The 21,297-nt window shown below is 38.4% G+C and overlaps 1 protein-coding gene across 1 annotated transcript; it reads right to left on the reverse strand.

Annotated features, from left to right (window-relative positions):
* Positions 1-161: 161 nt before the first annotated feature.
* LOC137723656 (E3 ubiquitin-protein ligase RFI2) lies at positions 162-7,412 on the reverse strand. Its single transcript, XM_068462855.2, has 6 exons — positions 6,794-7,412; positions 5,680-5,849; positions 3,217-3,275; positions 1,871-1,896; positions 1,377-1,767; positions 162-1,109 (listed from the first exon to the last, which is right to left on the reverse strand). The coding sequence occupies exons 1-6, from the start codon at positions 6,972-6,974 to the stop codon at positions 638-640; spliced, it is 1,299 nt and encodes a 432-aa protein (XP_068318956.1). The 5' UTR covers positions 6,975-7,412; the 3' UTR covers positions 162-637.
* Between the last annotated feature and the right edge of the window lie 13,885 nt (positions 7,413-21,297).

A 21,297-nucleotide genomic window follows, 5' to 3' on the forward strand; every position in this document is an offset into this window, starting at 1 on the left:
CGACTTGCTTTAACTCATCCTGTAAACTCACCTTACATAAACCAAGAGCATCCAAATTCATTGGAATTGGATCGCACTGCATCAAATATAATATACATAATTAACTTTTATCTGCAATGAAAAGCAGATTATTTGTTTTAGTTGCCAGGTTATACAAGCAATTGGCAGGAGAGTAACTGAAAATATTTGATTTCATGTACATCCATCCAACAATTGTTCAAAAGAAAACCAAGCACTGCAGGAATATATGTTTTCGGACATAAATAAATGACCCACTCATTACTTATCCTGAACAAAAGTTGGTTCTGGTCATCCAGATAAAAACCGGGACATTTGCAGATGACCCGAGAATCATAAAATACGGCCAAGCAGACGCTCGAATCATAACTTTGCCATCCACAATGAGCTTATTTTCATACCCCTGATGGCGAACAAACTAGACGAATGTTATGTCCATCACACCACCATGTGGCTGCAAAAGGAGCGTTTTCCGAGCCACACTGACAGTATTTTGGCGTCTTGTCATGACTTGACAAGACGCCAAGCATTATATATCGTTTTCAAGCATACATAACTTTTGATTTCAGTTATAGATAGCGGTAGTTTGCTTCACCAACCAAAGGATAAGGAGAAAAGCCTATGACCGGTTTTGTGAGGATGACCTCTCGGACCCATGCCTTTGCCGGAAGCTGCTCCCTCTGATGGCCGAGTCTGAACCACTGCCACCTTGGTTAAAAGCAGACCAACCTTGATCTCGGTCTACCTGATTCATCGAGAATGAAGGCATGTGATCTCTTTCCCATGGATGAAAACGATTAGGCAACGGATTTTCAGCTTCTTGGTAGTTACGACCTGATGAACCGGACGGGAAAAAATAGAAACCACCATTTTGGTCTGATGATGAAGCCACTGGCCCTACTTGAGCTACCCCTCTTTGACTGCTGGATCTCCGGGCTCCTGGAACTATGGGTGTACGCATGGTTGGTGAATTACTAGGTTGTTGCTGTTGATAATATGCCTGAAGAGCTTGGACTCTATCGCGGGCCCGTGCATTGCTGCCAGGATAAGGAGGAATCATCGACGAAGTGACTGAGCTGCCAGCTCTAGCACTAGAACCGCAGGAAGCAAACACAAATTATTCAATAAACATAACACTTCTATTACATATAAGCATGTTATGCAGCATTGTATTGAGAGAGATTTGTGTACTCTCGCATCGTTAAACAAATTCAATGATAAATTTGAGAACCATGAATGATCTTGCTGGTGTGATTAACTTTTCTAGAAACTAAACTACAACCAATTAAAATTGCTTCATTTAGAAAAAAAGGATGTAAACTATCTAAAAACACCTTGAAATTTTGTCAAAGGCATACCTGTGACCGACAAGGAATGGATGCATAAGAGATCCTGATCTTGGTATATCTGCGCTCGGCCTAGCAGATCTTTGAGTAACAGATGGAACTGAAGCCTGGTCGGCGCCAGCAATATGATTGTTGGTTGTAGAGAATGGAGGCGGGGAATGATGCTCCCAACTGTGATAATGAAGATCCATGGCAGGAAAAGCATAGGAGTTGGGCATTTCACTAGGTACAGATGTGCTGCTCCAATGATGGTTGAAGTTGGAAGCTTCTGACACATTTCCACTGGAGTTTGAGGATGAAGGGTGAATTGGCCCAAGGTAAGCGATATATGGGCAAGGATGGGCGGCAGATGATACAGCTGTATGCTCAGCGAAGATAGCATGCTGTCCAAGTAATTCATGATCTGCATGACAACATTTAATCATATGAATATCACATTGTATTATAATCCTCTGCAATGCCAGAATAGAATATCACAACTTAAAATGACAAGAAGAAAGTCTTACATGATGGTGGTGAAAACTCCCCTTCCCTGTTAATTGTGAAGAAAAAAATGTTCAATGTATAGGAGAAAATATTAAACTTGAATAGCAAGTAAAATGAAAAATGAACGTCCGCATGTAATAAATAGTTGATATAGAGGCGATTCTGTTTTTATTTTTTTCTATTTGAACTCCTCTCCTCCTCCCCGCAACACCCTCACCGTGTACATGAATACCTTGCGAGTAAAAATAAACTTTTAAACCTTCGTATTTAAAAATGTAACGTGCTGCATGTCTACAATATATTCATATTTTTTTCTTTCAGAACACATGCATTCAAATGTTATATGATTTGCTTTAATATTTATAAAAACTTCTCAATTGGTCGCTTATCCGGCAATATGGACCAGCCAGGTCATATCTCATAATATCCAGACTAGGATAGTATCAAATTTGAATCTATTTTTCAACCCCTAACAAATTTCTAAAACTTGAAAGACATAAAGATACAAGAGTAAAATGATACAACAAATACATTATGAAGTCCAAATAGCAAGCACCCAGTCGAAAACCAAATTCTCATTTTTTTTTCTTCTGAAACTTAGAAGCATATAGGAACCATGGAAACAAAATATAAATAGAGTAACCACAAATAACTGTGACCACGTAGAAGGATAATAAAAGACTCTTTATAGATAGAAAATAATCAGACGATGGGGTTCAGTACTTTCATGTAACTTCCCAGGAAAACGCAACTGCGCCCAAATGTGTACAACAGAGAAATAAAGGTCAACTGGGAATAACACTTTATGTTAATACGATTCCACATGATTTGCTAACCCAGCCAATAAGCAAAATTAGCAGCATCACTGAAGTTATATTAAGAAAAGCACTGGGGTGGTAAAAATAAGAAAAGCACTGGGGTGGTAAAAATAAGTCCCCAGAATTGAATCCATGTAGCCACATATACCAGGAGGAATATTTTATTGTAAAGATCAATACGAATGTTTTTCTGTTCAAACTTGCTACTATAACAAACAAAAAAGATGTTGGGGTCAAGGTACCACTTTGCAGGGGTCCATTGGAATACTAACCCCTTTTGAAACAAACTTGAAAACTTCAACTGCTTTAAACTTGAAAGGACCAAGCTGTGATCTATGTGAATCAAGATGGGGTTTGAGATCTTGAATCCCCATCTCAACGCATATCTCAACTCAATCTCGATTTAGGCCAAAATCAAGTTTCTTAAGAGCCTAAAAGCCTAAGGAAACTGGTATCCTTTGAACCCAAGAAACTAAATGCTAACTACAGCAAAGAAACTTCAGCAAACATAAATTTAAACATGAGCTTTAGCAAATGAGATCACTTACTCAAATGATGAGGGAAGTCGTGCTAAGCTACCAAATGGACACCAGTGCACACCAAAGGACTGCAAAAAGCATTAATATACAAACAATATATCAAAATGACAAACGACATTTTTACACTGTAGTCTATACAGCACATCAGTTTATAAGTCTTTATCTTTTCTATACACACACATGACATAGAACTTGAAAGTCAGAACATGTCACTTGGATTTAATACTATCCAACACAGAATAACATGCAGAAGACATTACATTGTCCTTACAATTATGTGGAAAGCTACTCATGAGACGAAATAAATGCAGTGGTATCAAACTTCTTCACGTGGTACTACTACTTCACATGAAGAATTCTAGGTGGGCTCTATCTACAATTGTTCATCCATTTACTCTTCATAAGGTTTTGCCAGTAGCGGCTTTTGGGAGGAGGGGGAGGAAAGGGGGGGAGTGAAAGATGCTATCATAGGGCCCCAAATTTTTTTGCCATCTGGTATATATATAATAATGTTATATGTTAAGAAAAGGTGCTTTTATAGCACTACAAATTCTCATTGTGCACTCTTCATAAGTGTACATTTTTTCTTTCTAAATATAAAAATTTGGAATGCATAATGAGATGCTTGCAAATCCTATAGCTCCTTGTGCAACAATGGATATCTGCAACATTTTCCACCCTATTCTCAGATTTGGAAATCAAAAGCTCCTCCAAAAGTCAAAGTTCTTGCGTGGTTAGTGGCTATTGGGAAGGTCAACACCTGTGACCAGGTTCAAAAGCGAAGGCCCTTTATTTGCATTTCTCCTCAGTGGTGCAGTTTGTGTAAATCAGAGAGTACAGTGTTGACCATGTTTATCTCCATTGTTCTTACTCAATACAGCTGTGATGGAAATTGTTCAAGGAAGTTAGAGCTAGTTGGGTTATTCCAGGGGGATGTTTCAAGCTTCTAACCACCAAGTTCGAGGATTTATGGAAGGGTAAGAAAGCTAAAGCTTTGTGGGGCTGTTTGGTGTTGGTAGTTTTTTGGAACATTTGGTTGGAGCGTAATAGAAGAATTTTTTAGGATTATAAGGGAGTGGAAGTAGAGGAACTATGGGATAGAGTTAGATACTGGGCATCAATTTCGAATGAGTTCATGGATTATTGTCTTTCCCATGTAGTGACGGATGAATTAGCAGCCATAAAATGAAGTTGGTTTAGTTTAGTTCCTAGTAAAGTAGTCCTAGTTGAAAGGTCTTAGCTAGTTTTTCTAGTTGGTGGATTTCTTATCCACCTATTGTAATTCCTTCTATTGTTTTAATAAAATTCTATCATTTCTTATCCAGCTATATATTCAAGTGAAACTTTATTGTAGAGTTTTTGAAGCTTTTTTTTGTTTGTTTGGTTGTTTAAGACCGAATTGCTTTTGATTATTCAGTTGACGTTTGTAGATCTTTTTACTTATTATTTAATGATAATTGAAAACTTATAAACAGTGTGAGTCCTGCAGTTTGTTTTACCTTAAGTTATTGCTTTCGAGCATCAATACGCTGTCTTAATTTTTTTGGAAGACCATCTTAAGGAGGGGCCCCATTATAAATTTCGCACAGGGCCCCCAAAATCTCAGAGACGACCCTGGGTTCCACTCTTCGATTCAAATGTAATGGGAAGAAAATAAACAGCCAACAAACAATAAGAGGCCGCCTTTGGTTCTCTTCCATTCCACTTTGTTCCTTTACAGATTTGAAGGCAATGGAAGCCTTATAATTGTTATAGACCCTTCAACTGAATCGTCTATTGATAGTACTACTACTACACACTAAAATCTTACCTAATCCGTTCACGCTCTTTCACCTTAATAATTGTCAGCTTACTGGACTCTGCCTAGTAACCAATTTTAGAGTTTGCTCCTCAATATCATCACTAACTTCAGAATTGACAAAAATCACCCACCAACACGCAAAATAGACATCCATATCCTGAGGCAGAAAGTAGGTTACCTCCTGTAAGGCTATAAGCTGAGGTGATGGCTCACCACTAGCAAGAGAGAAAATTGAGATTTTTCCTATGTGTTAAGAATAGCAATAAATATCTGAAGCAAGTCAACTATTTCTGCTTTTGTTAAGCTTTACTATGCAGATGTTATTCCTAATAAATAACATACATACAAGGACAATCTAGAAGCATGGCCCTTGGCTTGAAGGGAATGCACTCTTTAATTAAGAATGGGTTATCCTAGCCTTTGAAGCAGAACTTCCTTTTGATGCTATATTGATTCTATCAGGTAAGTTAATCTATATATTGTTTACAACCTTACTATTTGTCATAACTAAGTTGAACCCACAGAGACAGTATCTAAACATGAACAAAGTGCCGTAACGATAATGTCCGCATATAGAAAACCATTAACTAGAGTTTGTGTTTGAGTACAAAAATTGAATATTCACAAAAAGTAACAGAACATTAAATTAAAAAAGGATCCAAACTATTTACCATTTCAGAATAACTTAAATCATAGAGATCCTCATCATGTGTCCAGTCATCCATGCTAAATTCCGGAAATGAACGGCATCCATTAGAATAAAGCCATTGACCTTTCTCAATTTTCCGACAATTAGGGCATTGCATTGCCCCCTTTACATTGAAGGCAGAACCAATGCAATCTGAAAGGACGTCACCAAAGAAATCAAGAAACATGAAAGCTCCATATCATCTTTACTGAAAAGGCATAACTAAACTTATGCCCTTGTAAGAACTATACAACTATGCCTCAGCAAACATGCAACTCCACTTGCTGATATGAGATGATTTGAGCTACCAAAGGAAAGAAATTGCTATTGGGAATATCTAAATGTCATCTTTAAGATCAAAATAATTCTATATTAAATATACGAAGACAAAGTTTATCAAAGTAATCTGAAGAATGATCTACTGAACCTGTGACTAAATTATGACACCATAGGCTCTCAATGCCATACAAATTCAGGTTGTCAACACTGCACTTTCGACAATTGGAGTACAGAAACCTGTTATATATTTCACTTAATTGCAGGTTCACAGAGAAATCAAATCTCCCAAAGTATCCAGTTCCAGTACCTCCACTGGTTCCAAAGAAAAATATTCAAGAGACCATCATGCAAAACAATACTTCATTTTCATTGACATATTGTATCGATTCCGCATCTTCCAGTACAAATTCTGGTTCTATCCATTGAATGAAATTACAAGAAATTGAAACGTAGAAATCCAACTACATGGTTCTGCAAGAAAGATATCATCATCATATCTTGCATAAGCAACAGATTAATAATGTTGATAAAATGAAAAATATATATATAAAATATATGTAAGTTCAGAACAAGGCAAACAATGACAACCCAACAAAACCAAAGCTTTAATAAAGGAAGCAAAATTCAGTTTAAGTTTCGCATTTTTTTTTTTTAATTTCTTATCTTTCCTCAATTCTTGACCAATCAAACAACCCATCACCGAAAAAATCAAAATCCAACATAATTGCGAAATCAGAAACCAATTTTGAACCCGGATCTTTGAAATTGCAGTTAGAAAAAAAAAAACGAAACTTCCAACCGATTCAATTTTGACTCACCTAGATGAAATTGATGCCCACATTGCAGCTTGGCCCAAGATCTATCCCCTTTATCGGCGACGACTTCAAGGCAAATCGAGCAGGAAACAGAGCCTCCGCACGAGTTGCCACCACAACCACCGCCATCGCCACCGCCATCGCTTTCGTCAACCACAACCTCTTCATCACTGCCGAGCCCCATAGAAACCCCCAAATCCAGCCCTCAAAACCCTAAATTCCGATACGCCGGTGTTTCAACGGTCAATTCCCCTCCCCCTCTCTCTTTCTCTCTGTTTTTTTCTCAACAGCGCAAAAAAATACCCAGACGAAGTAAATCCGGCGGAACAGAGCGTTTGGTTCGGCGAATCACGACGAGACCACGACGACGTCGTTAGGATCGAAGCAGAGACGGAGGAAGACCGTCAGTCGTCAGAGATGGTGTCCTGGGAAGAGAGAAAAGTTTTGATTTTTGATGGACAATCGAGAAATCGTTCAGCCTCTCTATCTGCGTGTCGTGTAATTCGCACCGTTGGATTAGGGAGAGGTTGGACTTCGCGAATTCACCGCTGTCCAAAAAAAACCCAATCAACGGCTGTAATTCGCTCTCGTGATCTTCTGCGGTTTGATTGTTGTTTTGTCTAAATTTTTTTTTTCTTTTCATGTTTTGGTGTTAGATAAGATTTTGTATCTACCGTATCGGGTTAGAGAAAGGTTTGGTAATGTGAAAATATATATATATATATATATATATATATAATATAAACAAAAACGTTTGTAAGGTAATTGTAGACATCGAAATTTCAGTAAAACAAATGTTCACCAATGCATTAAAGTTTTGACGTGTCAAGGCATACATGGCATACGCCACGTGTTGTACAAATTGTACACATGGCGTGTGACTCAACAAAATAGGAAGAAATACCCTTGAAGGACTAAACAAGTTTTTCTTCTCATTTTGGGCAATGACAAGGCAAGTACATTTCAATCCATTGAGGATCAAAACAAGTTTTTCTTCTCATGTTGGGCAATGACAAGGTAAGCACACTTCAATCCATTACGGATCAAAGCAAGTTCTTCTCATTTTGGGCAATGACAAAGCATACACATTTCAAGTTTAAAATGGTGTTAAGTGGGAAATTAGGCCATAAGTTACACCACTTCAATTTCAATATTGCATTAAGTGGGAAAATTAGGCAATGGTGCTTGGAAAGGAAAAAAATATTTTGTGGTGGTGATTCATTCTCAAAGCCTATAAATAGGCTTCTCCATCAAGGTATCAAGCATCAAGGAATTCACAAATACATTTCTTTACTCCAAAATTAGAAGAGAATTCCCCAAATCCTTGAAGCTTTGAAACTCCAAAGCTTCCAACCATCCAAATTCCCAAGAATTCCGAAGGATCAAGAAAGCTCTATTCGTTCTTCGTTAAATCCTCTTTCAAGATCAAGCCCCGACGGCCCTTGAAGAAAGTGTTCATCCGTTCATCCTAAGCATAAGCCCCCAACGGCCCTTTGGATCAACAACCTCAACAAATCTACACATCCAATCGTTCTTCAAGATTAAGCCCAAAAGCCCTTGAAGAAATCCACACAACCATTATTCAAGATCAAGCCCCGACGGCCCTTGAAGAAAGTGTTCATCCGTTCATCCTAAGCATAAGCCCCCAACGGCCCTTTGGATCAACAACCTCAACAAATCCACACATCCAATCGTTCTTCAAGATTAAGCCCAAAAGCCCTTGAAGATCCGCTCATCCATCAACCTTCAAGATCAAGCCCAAAAGCCCTTGAAGAAATCCACACAACCATTATTCAAGATCAAGCCCCGACGGCCCTTGAAGAAAGTGTTCATCGTTCATCCTAAGATCAAGCCCCAACGGCCCCTTGGATCAACAGCACAAACAAATCCACACATCCAATCGTTCTTCAAGACTAAGCCCAAAAGCCCTTGAAGATCTGCTCATCCATCAACCTTCAAGATCAAGCCCAAAAGCCCCTTGAAGAAATCCATACACCCATTCTTCAAGATCAAGCCCAACGCCCCTTGAAGATCCGTTCATCAACTGTTCATCCTTAGATCAAGCCCCGACGGCCCTTTGGATCAACAACTCATCCACAAACCTACACCCTACGAAGATAGAATCAGAGGACCAAATTTGAGAGAGATCGTAACCCCAAAATCATAAACAAAAAAATATTATTTTGTACACGTTATTCTGGTTTCTTGTTTCAAGGAATCTTTCGTGTTCACAAATTTGGCACGCCCAGTGGGACTATCTCTACCTCTCATCTCTGTCTCCGTTCAAGATATTTAAGCACAGTCCATGGCTTTAAACAAAGAACAAGTCATAACTATCGGCACTACCTCCATTAAAAAACAGTTGGTTCAGATGAAGGAAACAATTGCAAGGCTGCTAAAGACTGCAGAGGAGAAAAACTTGCAAACCGCCGGACTCATCAACCGTCTGGAGGCACAACATGGCGTCAAAGTGAAACCAAGCTCTCTTCCAAGTAAGAAGACCGAAGAAGGCTTTAACCCAAATGCCTACGAACTCATGTCAAAGGCTAGGCATGACTTTGCTTCCTCTTCAAATCTTGGAAAGAAGGTTTCAAACACCGTCAACGACAAAGATCGTGACCTCACCAAAACTCAAAAGAAGTTGAAGGAGCATGGTTACGGAGTTGACAACAACCAAAGCTCCTCGTTCGCACGAGCCTAAAAGGCGACAACCAAAAGCTCCTTGTCTGCACGAGTTGAAACTGCAAACGACACCACAAGCTCCTCATTCGCACGAGCCTAAAAGGCAACAACCAAAGCTCCTCGTTTGCACGAGCCTAAAAGGCGACAACCAAAAGCTCCTCGTCCGTATGAGCATAAAAGGCGACAACCAACGCTCCTCGTTCGCACGAGCCTAAAAGGCGACAACCGACGCTCCTCGTTCGCACGAGCCTAAAAGGCGACAACCGACGCTCCTCGTTCGCACGAGCCTAAAAGGCGACAACCAAAGCTCCTCGTCCTCACGAGCCTAAAAGGCGACAACCAAAGCTCCTTGTCCGCACGAGCATAAAAGGCGACAACAAATGCTCCTTACCTGCATGAGCTGAAACTGCAAACGGCACCAAAAGCTCCTTGTCTGCACGAGTTGAAACTGCAAACAACAACCAAAGCTCCTCGTTCGCACGAGCCTAAAAGGTGACAACAAACGCTCTTGGCCCACAAGAGCATAAACTGTGTACGGCAAAATCATCAAAAAAAAAAAAAAAACCATCACTCATTTGAACTACGTCATGACTTGATCCCTCCTCAACCAAGGGTACGTAGGCAACTTGAAACTTCAAAACTTCAAGTACAGTCACATCATCAAAAAAAAAAAAAAAAAAAAAAAAAAAAAAAAAAAAAAGGAAATAACACATCTTGGTGATGTATATGTTTTATCTGTATTTAGCACAATACACTAAATAAGTAAAGCATGTTCATTAATCTCCGAGAAATTACAAGTGCGTACAAAAAAAAAAAAAAAAAAAAAAAAAAAAAGAGATGGAGCTTTCATAAAGGTTGTTCACGTGAAGCCCCACTACTTGGGAAAACTACAGAAGCGGGAGGCATCAAAGAAGAGGCCTCAATACTTGGTGGAACGCTAGATGAGCCAGGAAAAAGGTGTCTCTGGAAAAAAGCAGCAAGCCTTTGACGGTCACTTTGACGGTCACTTTGAATTCGACCACTGGATTCTTGCAGCTCATCAAGCTTCCTCTTCATGCCCGTCGAATAGTTATTTGCAAGCACATGCAAACTTCTATTCTCGTGCTTAAGCTGTTTGATCTCTTGCTTAAGAGTTTCCACCTCCGCCATCAATGATTCCACTTGGCGGGATCGAGCAAGTAGGCGTTGGCCCATGTTGGATACAGAGCCTGCGCACTGAACACTGAGAGTTAGGGACTCTTGAACGGCCAACTCATCGGACCGTTCTGAAAGCAGCCTATTATCTTTTGGAGTGAGGAAGTTCCTAGCTACTATCGTAGCTGTTGTTGCGTCCTTCATCACAGAATCTTCACCTGTCAAAGGGCCATTAGAAGATAAGAAAGAAGGGCACCATACATTTACCTGACGCGGCGCACTCGGATCACTGCTGAGACTCAAATCTAAGCAAATGTTAGACGGGTTAGCCATTGTCAAAAGGTTAAAAGAGAAAGGTGGATGGAGTAAAATCAGAAAGGGCCGAAGACGATTTTCACAAACGGGCGATCTTCAAAGTGTGCATGTTGGAGGTAATCGATACCTCTATAAAAAGCCAAGGCGACACGACCACCGATTCAAAAAATCGGATTTTCCTGCGTGAAGTTCGGCGACGCTTTCGCGGCTTTTCAGATAACGCGTTCAACTTTGTCAAAAGATCTCTGACAAAGTTGAAAACACGTGAAGTTTATCATCCCAACTACGCGCCTTTGCCAACAAGCGTGGTGACAGAGCCGCACCCGTGACTATTTTTTCGAAGAGGCGCTCGCTCAGAAATCGAAGAGACGCTTGTTAAAAAATCGAAGAGACGTTTGTCGACAAGGGTAAAAGAACATAACCACCATTTGCTATTGGGAAATCCCTATATATGTCGACCTTCATCTTTTATGGCAAGGCATACCTGAAAAAAAAAAATGCCCAACTCTTCCTCACCTCTGAGGGCGCACTCCCAACAAAGCCTTTCGAAATACTCAATTTTTTCTTCTTCCCCAAAGAAGATACCAGATGCCTGGAGTACAGATGACCCAGGAGGAAACGGTAGATTGAAGTATGTGGAGACAAGCACAACAAATACATGTGCTGATCCATTCGCCGCTTCTTCAAAAGCAAAGGTATCTCATATCATCAAGGTCGAAAGCAAAGGTATCTCATATCATGCTTTTTCCTTGTCTTTTCCTTTGTCCTTGTTCTTACTCGCATGGCAAAGTGAAAGAAGCAATCAGCCGGCACTTGGAGTCAGTCTTCCGATCTGGAACCGACTGCTTGGAATCTATTCCCTGGTTGCTTACCTAGCGTTGCTCTCGAGTAGTCATCTTCAACGGTTGATACACTTCCAGAGAAGGGACCACTTCTGCAAAGGGGAGCAAGTAAGGCAAGTGAAAATGATACATTAAAGCATGTGGAGACAAGCAACAACTGCATATGCTGAGCTATCCTCTAACCCTCTTCAATACGAATTGGAGAGATTGAACAAAGAAACAGAAAAAAAAGGAGTAAAGCTCAGACCTTCGGGGGAGACCAAAAATATCCTGCTGCCCAGTTCAAGAGTAGCACAAAGGAAAATCAACGATTGGAGGAAACCAGAAAATCTTCCAGTCGAACTCAAGATCAAGCCTCGATGGCCCTTGAAGAAATTTCCTGCTGCCCAATTCAAGAGTAGCACAAAGGAAAATCAACGATTGGAGGAAACCAGAAAATCTTCCAGTCGAACTCAAGATCAAGCCTCGATGGCCCTTGAAGAAATTTCCTGCTGCCCAATTCAAGAGTAGCACAAAGGAAAATCAACGATTGGAGGAAACCAGAAAATCTTCCAGTCGAACTCAAGATCAAGCCTCGATGGCCCTTGAAGAAATTTCCTGCTGCCCAGTTCAAGAGTAGCACAAAGGAAAATCAACGATTGGAGGAAACCAGAAAATCTTCCAGTCGAACTCAAGATCAAGCCTCGATGGCCCTTGAAGAAATTTCCAGCCCAGTTCAAGACTAAGCCTATGGAAAATCAACGATTGGAGGAAACCAGAAAATCTTCCAGTCGAACTCAAGATCAAGCCTCAATGGCCCTTGAAGAAATCCTCCAGCCCAGTTCAAGACTAAGCCTGTGGAAAATCAACGATTGGAGGAAACCAGAAAATCTTCCAGTCGAACTCAAGATCAAGCCTCAATGGCCCTTGAAGAAATTTCCAGCCCAATTCAAGATCAAGCCTCGACGGCTCTTGGGTTGACATCTACATTAAGGGACTTCAAAACGCATCTTCTACACGTGACAAACACATGTCTACGACGCGCCTTGAAGTGGGGGCATTTGTAGACATCGAAATTTCAGTAAAACAAATGTTCACCAATGCATTAAAGTTTTGACGTGTCAAGGCATACATGGCATACGCCACGTGTTGTACAAATTGTACACATGGCGTGTGACTCAACAAAATAGGAAGAAATACCCTTGAAGGACTAAACAAGTTTTTCTTCTCATTTTGGGCAATGACAAGGCAAGTACATTTCAATCCATTGAGGATCAAAACAAGTTTTTCTTCTCATGTTGGGCAATGACAAGGCAAGCACACTTCAATCCATTACGGATCAAAGCAAGTTCTTCTCATTTTGGGCAATGACAAAGCATACACATTTCAAGTTTAAAATGGTGTTAAGTGGGAAATTAGGCCATAAGTTACACCACTTCAATTTCAATATTGCATTAAGTGGGAAAATTAGGCAATGGTGCTTGGAAAGGAAAAAAATATTTTGTGGTGGTGATTCATTCTCAAAGCCTATAAATAGGCTTCTCCATCAAGGTATCAAGCATCAAGGAATTCACAAATACATTTCTTTACTCCAAAATTAGAAGAGAATTCTCCAAATCCTTGAAGCTTTGAAACTCCAAAGCTTCCAACCATCCAAATTCCCAAGAATTCCGAAGGATCAAGAAAGCTCTATTCGTTCTTCGTTAAATCCTCTTTCAAGATCAAGCCCCGACGGCCCTTGAAGAAAGTGTTCATCCGTTCATCCTAAGCATAAGCCCCCAACGGCCCTTTGGATCAACAACCTCAACAAATCTACACATCCAATCGTTCTTCAAGATTAAGCCCAAAAGCCCTTGAAGAAATCCACACAACCATTATTCAAGATCAAGCCCCGACGGCCCTTGAAGAAAGTGTTCATCCGTTCATCCTAAGCATAAGCCCCCAACGGCCCTTTGGATCAACAACCTCAACAAATCCACACATCCAATCGTTCTTCAAGATTAAGCCCAAAAGCCCTTGAAGATCCGCTCATCCATCAACCTTCAAGATCAAGCCCAAAAGCCCTTGAAGAAATCCACACAACCATTATTCAAGATCAAGCCCCGACGGCCCTTGAAGAAAGTGTTCATCGTTCATCCTAAGATCAAGCCCCAACGGCCCCTTGGATCAACAGCACAAACAAATCCACACATCCAATCGTTCTTCAAGACTAAGCCCAAAAGCCCTTGAAGATCTGCTCATCCATCAACCTTCAAGATCAAGCCCAAAAGCCCCTTGAAGAAATCCATACACCCATTCTTCAAGATCAAGCCCAACGCCCCTTGAAGATCCGTTCATCAACTGTTCATCCTTAGATCAAGCCCCGACGGCCCTTTGGATCAACAACTCATCCACAAACCTACACCCTACGAAGATAGAATCAGAGGACCAAATTTGAGAGAGATCGTAACCCCAAAATCATAAACACAAAAATATTATTTTGTACACGTTATTCTGGTTTCTTGTTTCAAGGAATCTTTCGTGTTCACAGTAATTCACTCAAAAAATTCATCATGTTTCAGTGTATAATACTGAAACGACTAAGATTTTGTGTTGTATTTGTGTTATACATGTTGGTGTCGTATCAAGCTTGTTATTATAATGAGTTTTTAACAAGTGACCAGATAACGACTTGATTCGTTAACATGTCATATAGTTTCGTGTCAGGCTAACGGGTCATGCAAAAAATTGTTATTCTTAATTTCTAGATCTAGTAGACAATGTCTAATCGGGTTCTTAACGAGTTACTCGATAACAACCCAACTCTTTAACGGGTTCGTAACAGACGACTTGATAATGACTCGACTTGTTAACACGTTGATCCCAAATCTATTATTTTCATGTTTGTTCATGTTGAGTTAACAGGTCATACAAGTGGCCCTTTATCACAATGGTGAAAAGGTGTTGATGTTTTTCATAACGACGTGGATTCAAACCCTGTTAGTGATGGCTAATCTAACATTTAATCTAACAAAACCCTGTTAGTGATGGCTAATCTAACATTTAATCTAACAAAATATATCGTTTAACAAAAAAAAGGTCATACAAGAAATTATCAAAGCTAATTTAGATGCATATTAAACAAATTTTATTCCATTTTCATATTGTAATGTTTATATTTTTCTTGAGCTTTAAGTTAGGAAAGATTCTATTGCCATTTAGGAGTACAACTCATTCACCGTCAATACATTGCCTAAAATGTACATTTTTTGTCTTAAAAAACCTTCCGTGTGAGTTTGTGCAGGTGGTGTGCACTATGTTTGATGAATGTATTATTTTTGGTATATTAGAATTGATGCATGCACACCACAAATTGTATAAATCTGCACATGATGTCAACTTTATGACTTATAAATTGCACATGCATAATGTTTGAACTTTAAGAATTTTGCATCGGAAAATTAATAAAATAAATTATAATACACGTGCCGTAACGTGCATGTAAAATAAATTATAAGATGTAAGTTGATTGTCAATATTAGGTTGGTTAGTTGTGAGCCGCTTACTTATCTTTCTAAAATCTTGACAAAAGCTAATACTTATATTCGGTTCTGTAATTTTTCTTTTATAGTCACTTTATAATTTTTTTACATTTTATGACAAGAATCTTACATTGGTTGAAGGGTTTGCTTTATCCACCTCTTTATTTTGCAACTTAAAAAAAGGTGATAATATTTCATGTTTATAATTTAGTTTATAAAAAATAATTAAAATCTCAATGAATTTTGCAAGGATTTGGTTAAGGGTTGGTACTTAAGATTGAGCTTAACATTTTTTTTTTTTGGTAACAAGAAGTTTAGGAGGAGGGGAAACTACTCCATCTTAGTGTTAGGGCATACCACAAGCTACAAAGAGTCTTAGCCCATTTTTTGGTTTTTACGGATCATCCATTAAGAGAAATTGCCGACAATGGGATTAGAATTCACTTTTGGCCTAACAAAAAGAACGATCTTTCCTAACTAAATCATCCTTCATTGGCCGAGCTTAACCTTTTATATGGCTAATCATATAATAACCAATAGTATCATCTCCGGATTCTTTTGGTGAGAATCATAGAGATCTGTAAATTCACTCTTGGTCTAGCAAAAAGAACGATCTTTACTAACTAAATCATCCTTCATTGGCCAAGTTTAACCTTTATATGACTAATCATATAATAACTAACAGAATCCTCTTCGGATTCTTTTTATGAGAATCCAGATTCATAATTTTTGAGGTGGTTAACAGACGCTATTAGTCGATCAAGCTTGGCGTTTACAGCAAGCTAGCTCAATGTATTGAGGACCTTCTGACATTTTTGACCTTATCAGTATAACCTAATTATCTCCTAAACTTAACGAATTATCTTGTCATTGTGTTACTTGCATGCATCGATAAGTCCGCAATTGCCAAGCGGATGATTTTGTCATAACGCGCGTTTTAACCCAAAAACGTGAGCAATAACGCGCGTTTGTTCGTCGTTGACTTGTCCTCCCACCCGTTTTGCACATCACAGAGAGAAGGGTTGACATAAAATTCACAACCACCACCTGCTTTGCATGTCAGATAATGTGAACTTCCCCCTCCCTAATTGCATATCATAATTATGCAGTTACCTCTGCATTAATATATGTTATATTCTCATCAGTCATATCAGTTCATCACACTGTTCTTATCTATTTCCACCAACTTATCAACGTCTGTGTGCTAGCTGCCTCTTATTGAAGTCATAACAAAAAAACTGAATTATTTCGTGCATTTTTTGGAATCATCCGCTCTGTTTCGACGTATCGTTTGACCCATGCGTTAGATATATAATATTATCTCATGTGGTACATGTGGAGCTGTATGGAGATGAGGATTAGTTGTCATTAATATGTAATGAAATGCCTCTTATATTAAAAAGCCAAAAACTATATATAAAAATATAAAATAAAATAAAAAACTGAAAAGGATCATTAGTATGAAAATGACGTATATGACACTTATACACCGTCATGCTGTGTCATGTATCAATGAAATAAAATTATGTGTAAATTATTATTCGTACATCCTTGTTTCATTGACACAAAATGTTACGCGACAGTGTACATAAGTAATGTAAGTTGTTCTCAATGGGTTCATTTGAATCAAATTTTCTGTGTGCTTACAAAAATTTAGCATCGACATATGCCTAACGGTCCTTGTTTCTATCACTCAGTTTAAATTGTTGAAACGAATATGTGCCAACAATGACTAAGCATCTCCAAATGAGATGTCAAAAGATTAATGTCAAATGTTAATTTGATGGCTGACGTGGCAATGTCAGATTTTCTTTTTTTCCAACCGATATGTTTCTTTGTTATAAATGATATTTCTATGACCCATTTTAAAAAGAAATCAACTAAACTACATTTTCAAGATCTATAATTGGTGCATTAATGAGATCCACACAATAAAATAAAATAAAAAATTTGACATTACCTTTTCTCATATGCCAATCCACATAGGATTGACATATCAGTTGGAGCTTGCTCCTACCTTCAAATTTGATTATATAACATTCCACTTAAAAATTGACATCTCTTTTGAAAATGGTCTTACATGTGAATCGCATCGTGCTCCATCCAACTTGTAGTGTCTAAACCTTCATATCATCACCATCACGTTCTATTAATTCCTTCATTTTTAGTAATTGTCAAAGAGGAAGTCTTGTTAAAAATAGTAGGGTTCGTAATCTAAACAAAAGTGCAAGCTTTTCTTAATTATGTACTCTTTAAATCCACGCAACTATTGTGAAAATGTGAGAACAAAGTTCTATATTGGTGTGAATCAAATCATATAAGTATTTATAAGAAGTTGAGCTACTGTTTTTGTCAGCTTTTGGTAAGGATCATGGGAATCCGTAAATCATGTTCGTTCATCGTACATCTTGTGGTCAGTTTTTGTCAGGTACTGTTTGTGTTTAATTTTAAATAAAAATATTTGAAATAATTTTTGATCACACAATATACGATGAATGAACATGATTTACAGATCTCCGAGATTCTCACAAAGAGAATCCGGATTCATATAATAAACAATTGAGGTGGCTGACAGACGCTATTAGTCAATCAAGCTTGGCGTTTACAGCAAGCTAGCTCAATGTATTAAGGACCTTCTGACATTTTTGACCTTATTAGTATAACCTAATTATCTCCTAAACTTAACTAATTATCTTGTCATTGTGTTACTTGCATGCATCGATAAGTCCGCAATTGCCGAGCGGATGATTTTGTCATAACACGCGTTTTAACCCAAAAACGTGAGTAACAACACGCCTTTGTTCATCGTTGACCTGTCTTCGCACCCGTTCTGCACATCACAGAGAGAGAAAGGTCAGCAGCTGCTGCTGATCTGTTCAGCAGCGAAGTTGTATCCAACATAAACTTCACAACCACCACCTGCTTTGCATGTCAGATAATGTGAACTTCCCCCTCCCTAATTGCATATCATAATTCTGCAGTTACCTCTGCATTAATATATATTATATTCTCATCAGTCGTATAAGTTCATCACACTGTTCTTGTCTATCTCCATCAACTTATCAAAATCTGTGTGCTAGCTGCCTCTATCTTGTTGAAGTCATAACAAAAAGAAACTGAATTCGTTCGTGCATTTTTTGGAATATATGACCGATGAGAATAAGGATGATGTTCTTTCATATGGGGAAAGAGATCCTCTTCCATCAAGACTATATGATCAACTGATCTGGACCTTCTAAATTTCATCAAACGTTCAAAAATTATCACAGTTTTTAAGGAGTCAAAACAGGTGGGCCGTTAGATGAAATTTAGAAGGCCCAGATCACTTGATCCGGTGGCCTTGGTGGAAAAGATTCAGAGATGATATCTTTCCTTCATATGGTATTTGTTGAAGTTGTATGCAAATAAGGATTAGTATGTCATTCATGTGTAATGAAATACCTCATATTAAAAAGCCAAAACCTAAAAAGGATCATTAGTGTGAAAATGTTGTATATGACACAGATACACCGTCACGATGTATCATACATCAATGAAATAAAGTCATGTGTAAGTTTTTATTCATAGATCCTTATTTCATTGACACGAAACGTCACGTGATAATGTTTATGAATAATGTAAGTTGTTCCCATTGAGGTCACTTGAGTCAAACTTTCTTTTTGCATACCTACATAAATTTGTTGTCAACATATGCCTAATGATCCTTGCTTCTCGACCACTCAGTTTTAATCGTTGAGACGGTTATGTGCCGACAATAACTGTTTACATGTGAACCGCATCGTGCTCTATCCAACTTGGATTGTCTAAACCTTCAAAATCGTCACCCTCATGTTCTGTTAATTCCGTCGTTTTTAGCAATTGTTAAAGAGGAAGTCTTGTTAAAAATAGTAGGGTTCGTGATCTAAACACAAGTGCAAGCTTTTCTTAACTATATGGTCTTTTTTTAGGGTTAAAAAATTAGAGGGTCAAGATTTTTGAACAAACGATATTATCTACACTAATGGGGGATGTCGGTTTAGCTTCACAATGAGTTAGCAATAATGTAGTTCAAATTCGTTTTTGACAAGAATCGAACCTAAGACATTTTCACTTACAAGTAAAGTAATACCACTAAAGCACTAAGTGGCATTAGAGGATCAAGATTAAAGATTAATGGTGATGCATGTGCGTTGTACATACTAATGAACCTTTTCACTAATCCCACTACGTTTCCATTGACAAAGTAATGGGAACATCTCTGTCCACAGGAACCTAATATCCCAGAACCACTTTTGTGTGCATACTGTGGCCTTTACTTTCCCGACTAGGGATGAGCAACGGTTATGACGGACGGGTAACCGTGGTTATTTACCCATAACCATTTAAGTTTTTATCCACATAACCGTTTACCCGTTAGGTATTTACATAAACGGGTATACCCATACCCATAACCGTTTATAAACGGTTAACCATACCCATAACCGCATACCCATTTACCAATAACCACGTACCCATTTACTTTTTTTTTTTACCCATCTACCTATTTTTTTAACAACTTGAAAATTAAAAAGAAATTTGTTATAATTTTCTTTTTTCTAACTATTAAATACCGTTATAAGTACATTTAACATGTATTTTTATATTAACGGCAATATTATTTATGAATATATGCGATGTCTCCTAATTATTTGATAGTCAATCTATTACAAAATCATACATGGTTGTAGGTTAATTAATATTCTTGTATACATATACATATACATACATATATATATATATAAGTACACATTAGTCTACTAATAGGCTAATTTGATAAATATTTAGAAACATATGTTCATCGATCTAAGCCATTTAATCGATTTCTAATTTTGGGGTCAAATATTTATTGAAAACTCGAGGCCAGTTAAATATATATATATATATAGGAACGCATCATGTCACATCTCGCCCCGAGGCCCCATCACATCCCAGGCTCAACTCTATCGTAGCACGATATTGTCCGATTTGGGCCCCTACCACACCCTCACGGTTTTGTTTCTGGGAACCCACACGAGACCTTTTGGGAGCTCACTGGTTTTGGGTTTCATAGAAACTCCTAAGTTAAGCGAGTTCGCACGAGAGCAATCCAAGGATGGGTGACCCACTGGGAAGTTCTCGTTTGATTTCCTAGAAACAAAACCGTGTGGGCGTGGTCGGGGCCCAAAGCGGACAATATCGTGCTACGGTGAAGTCGGGGCCAGGAGGTGGTGGGGGCCGGGGCCAGGATGTGACATATCATCTAATAATAACATATTTCTAAATGCTCAAGGTAATCATTATCTTGAATTGGTCAAAGCTCCAAAAGATTTCAAAACAAAACTGTCGAACACTAATGCTTTAGCACATCTAAACACATATATTAAATATTAGCCTGTTCTATGAACTATATTTTTCTCTAAGTGAGGCATAAATATATATATATATATATATATATTATGGCCCTTTATAACTAAATATATCTCCGGGATACTAAACCTAGTTAGAAACTAATATTTTTTATTTTATTTTTAGTTTTACATATATTAAAATAAACGGTTAAATGGGTATCCGTTTATAACCGCGAGTAATACTCATAACCGTCCATTTAAATTTCACAGGTAAACAATTATACCCATAACCATTTATTTATCTAAACGGTTACCCATAACCATAACCGTCAAATTTAAATGGGCGGATAACTGCGGTTACCCATAACCAATGGGTATTTGCCCATCCCTAGTGAGGATCCTCCTGACCAAACCCATCGGGCCATTAAAATTTTATCCAACGGCTACAATTATTATAACTTTTAGAGGGGTCCCCTGTTTGTAGTCATTGGATAAAATTTCAACGGTCCGATGGACTTGATCAGGAGGATCTTCACCCTTTGCTCAGGAGAGGATCCTGATCCGCATGTTTTGATATGGGTCTAATGTATTGCACAGTCATAGGTAGGGTCTAATAAGTAGAGCAATTAAAGTGTCCATAATTTGAAAACAAAATTGCACTGACTGTCGTTGTATGTTTTATCATGACT

This window comes from Pyrus communis, chromosome 4, assembly GCF_041283825.1.
Source record: "Pyrus communis isolate YQ-2024b chromosome 4, ASM4128382v1, whole genome shotgun sequence".
NCBI classification, from domain to species: domain Eukaryota; kingdom Viridiplantae; phylum Streptophyta; class Magnoliopsida; order Rosales; family Rosaceae; genus Pyrus; species Pyrus communis.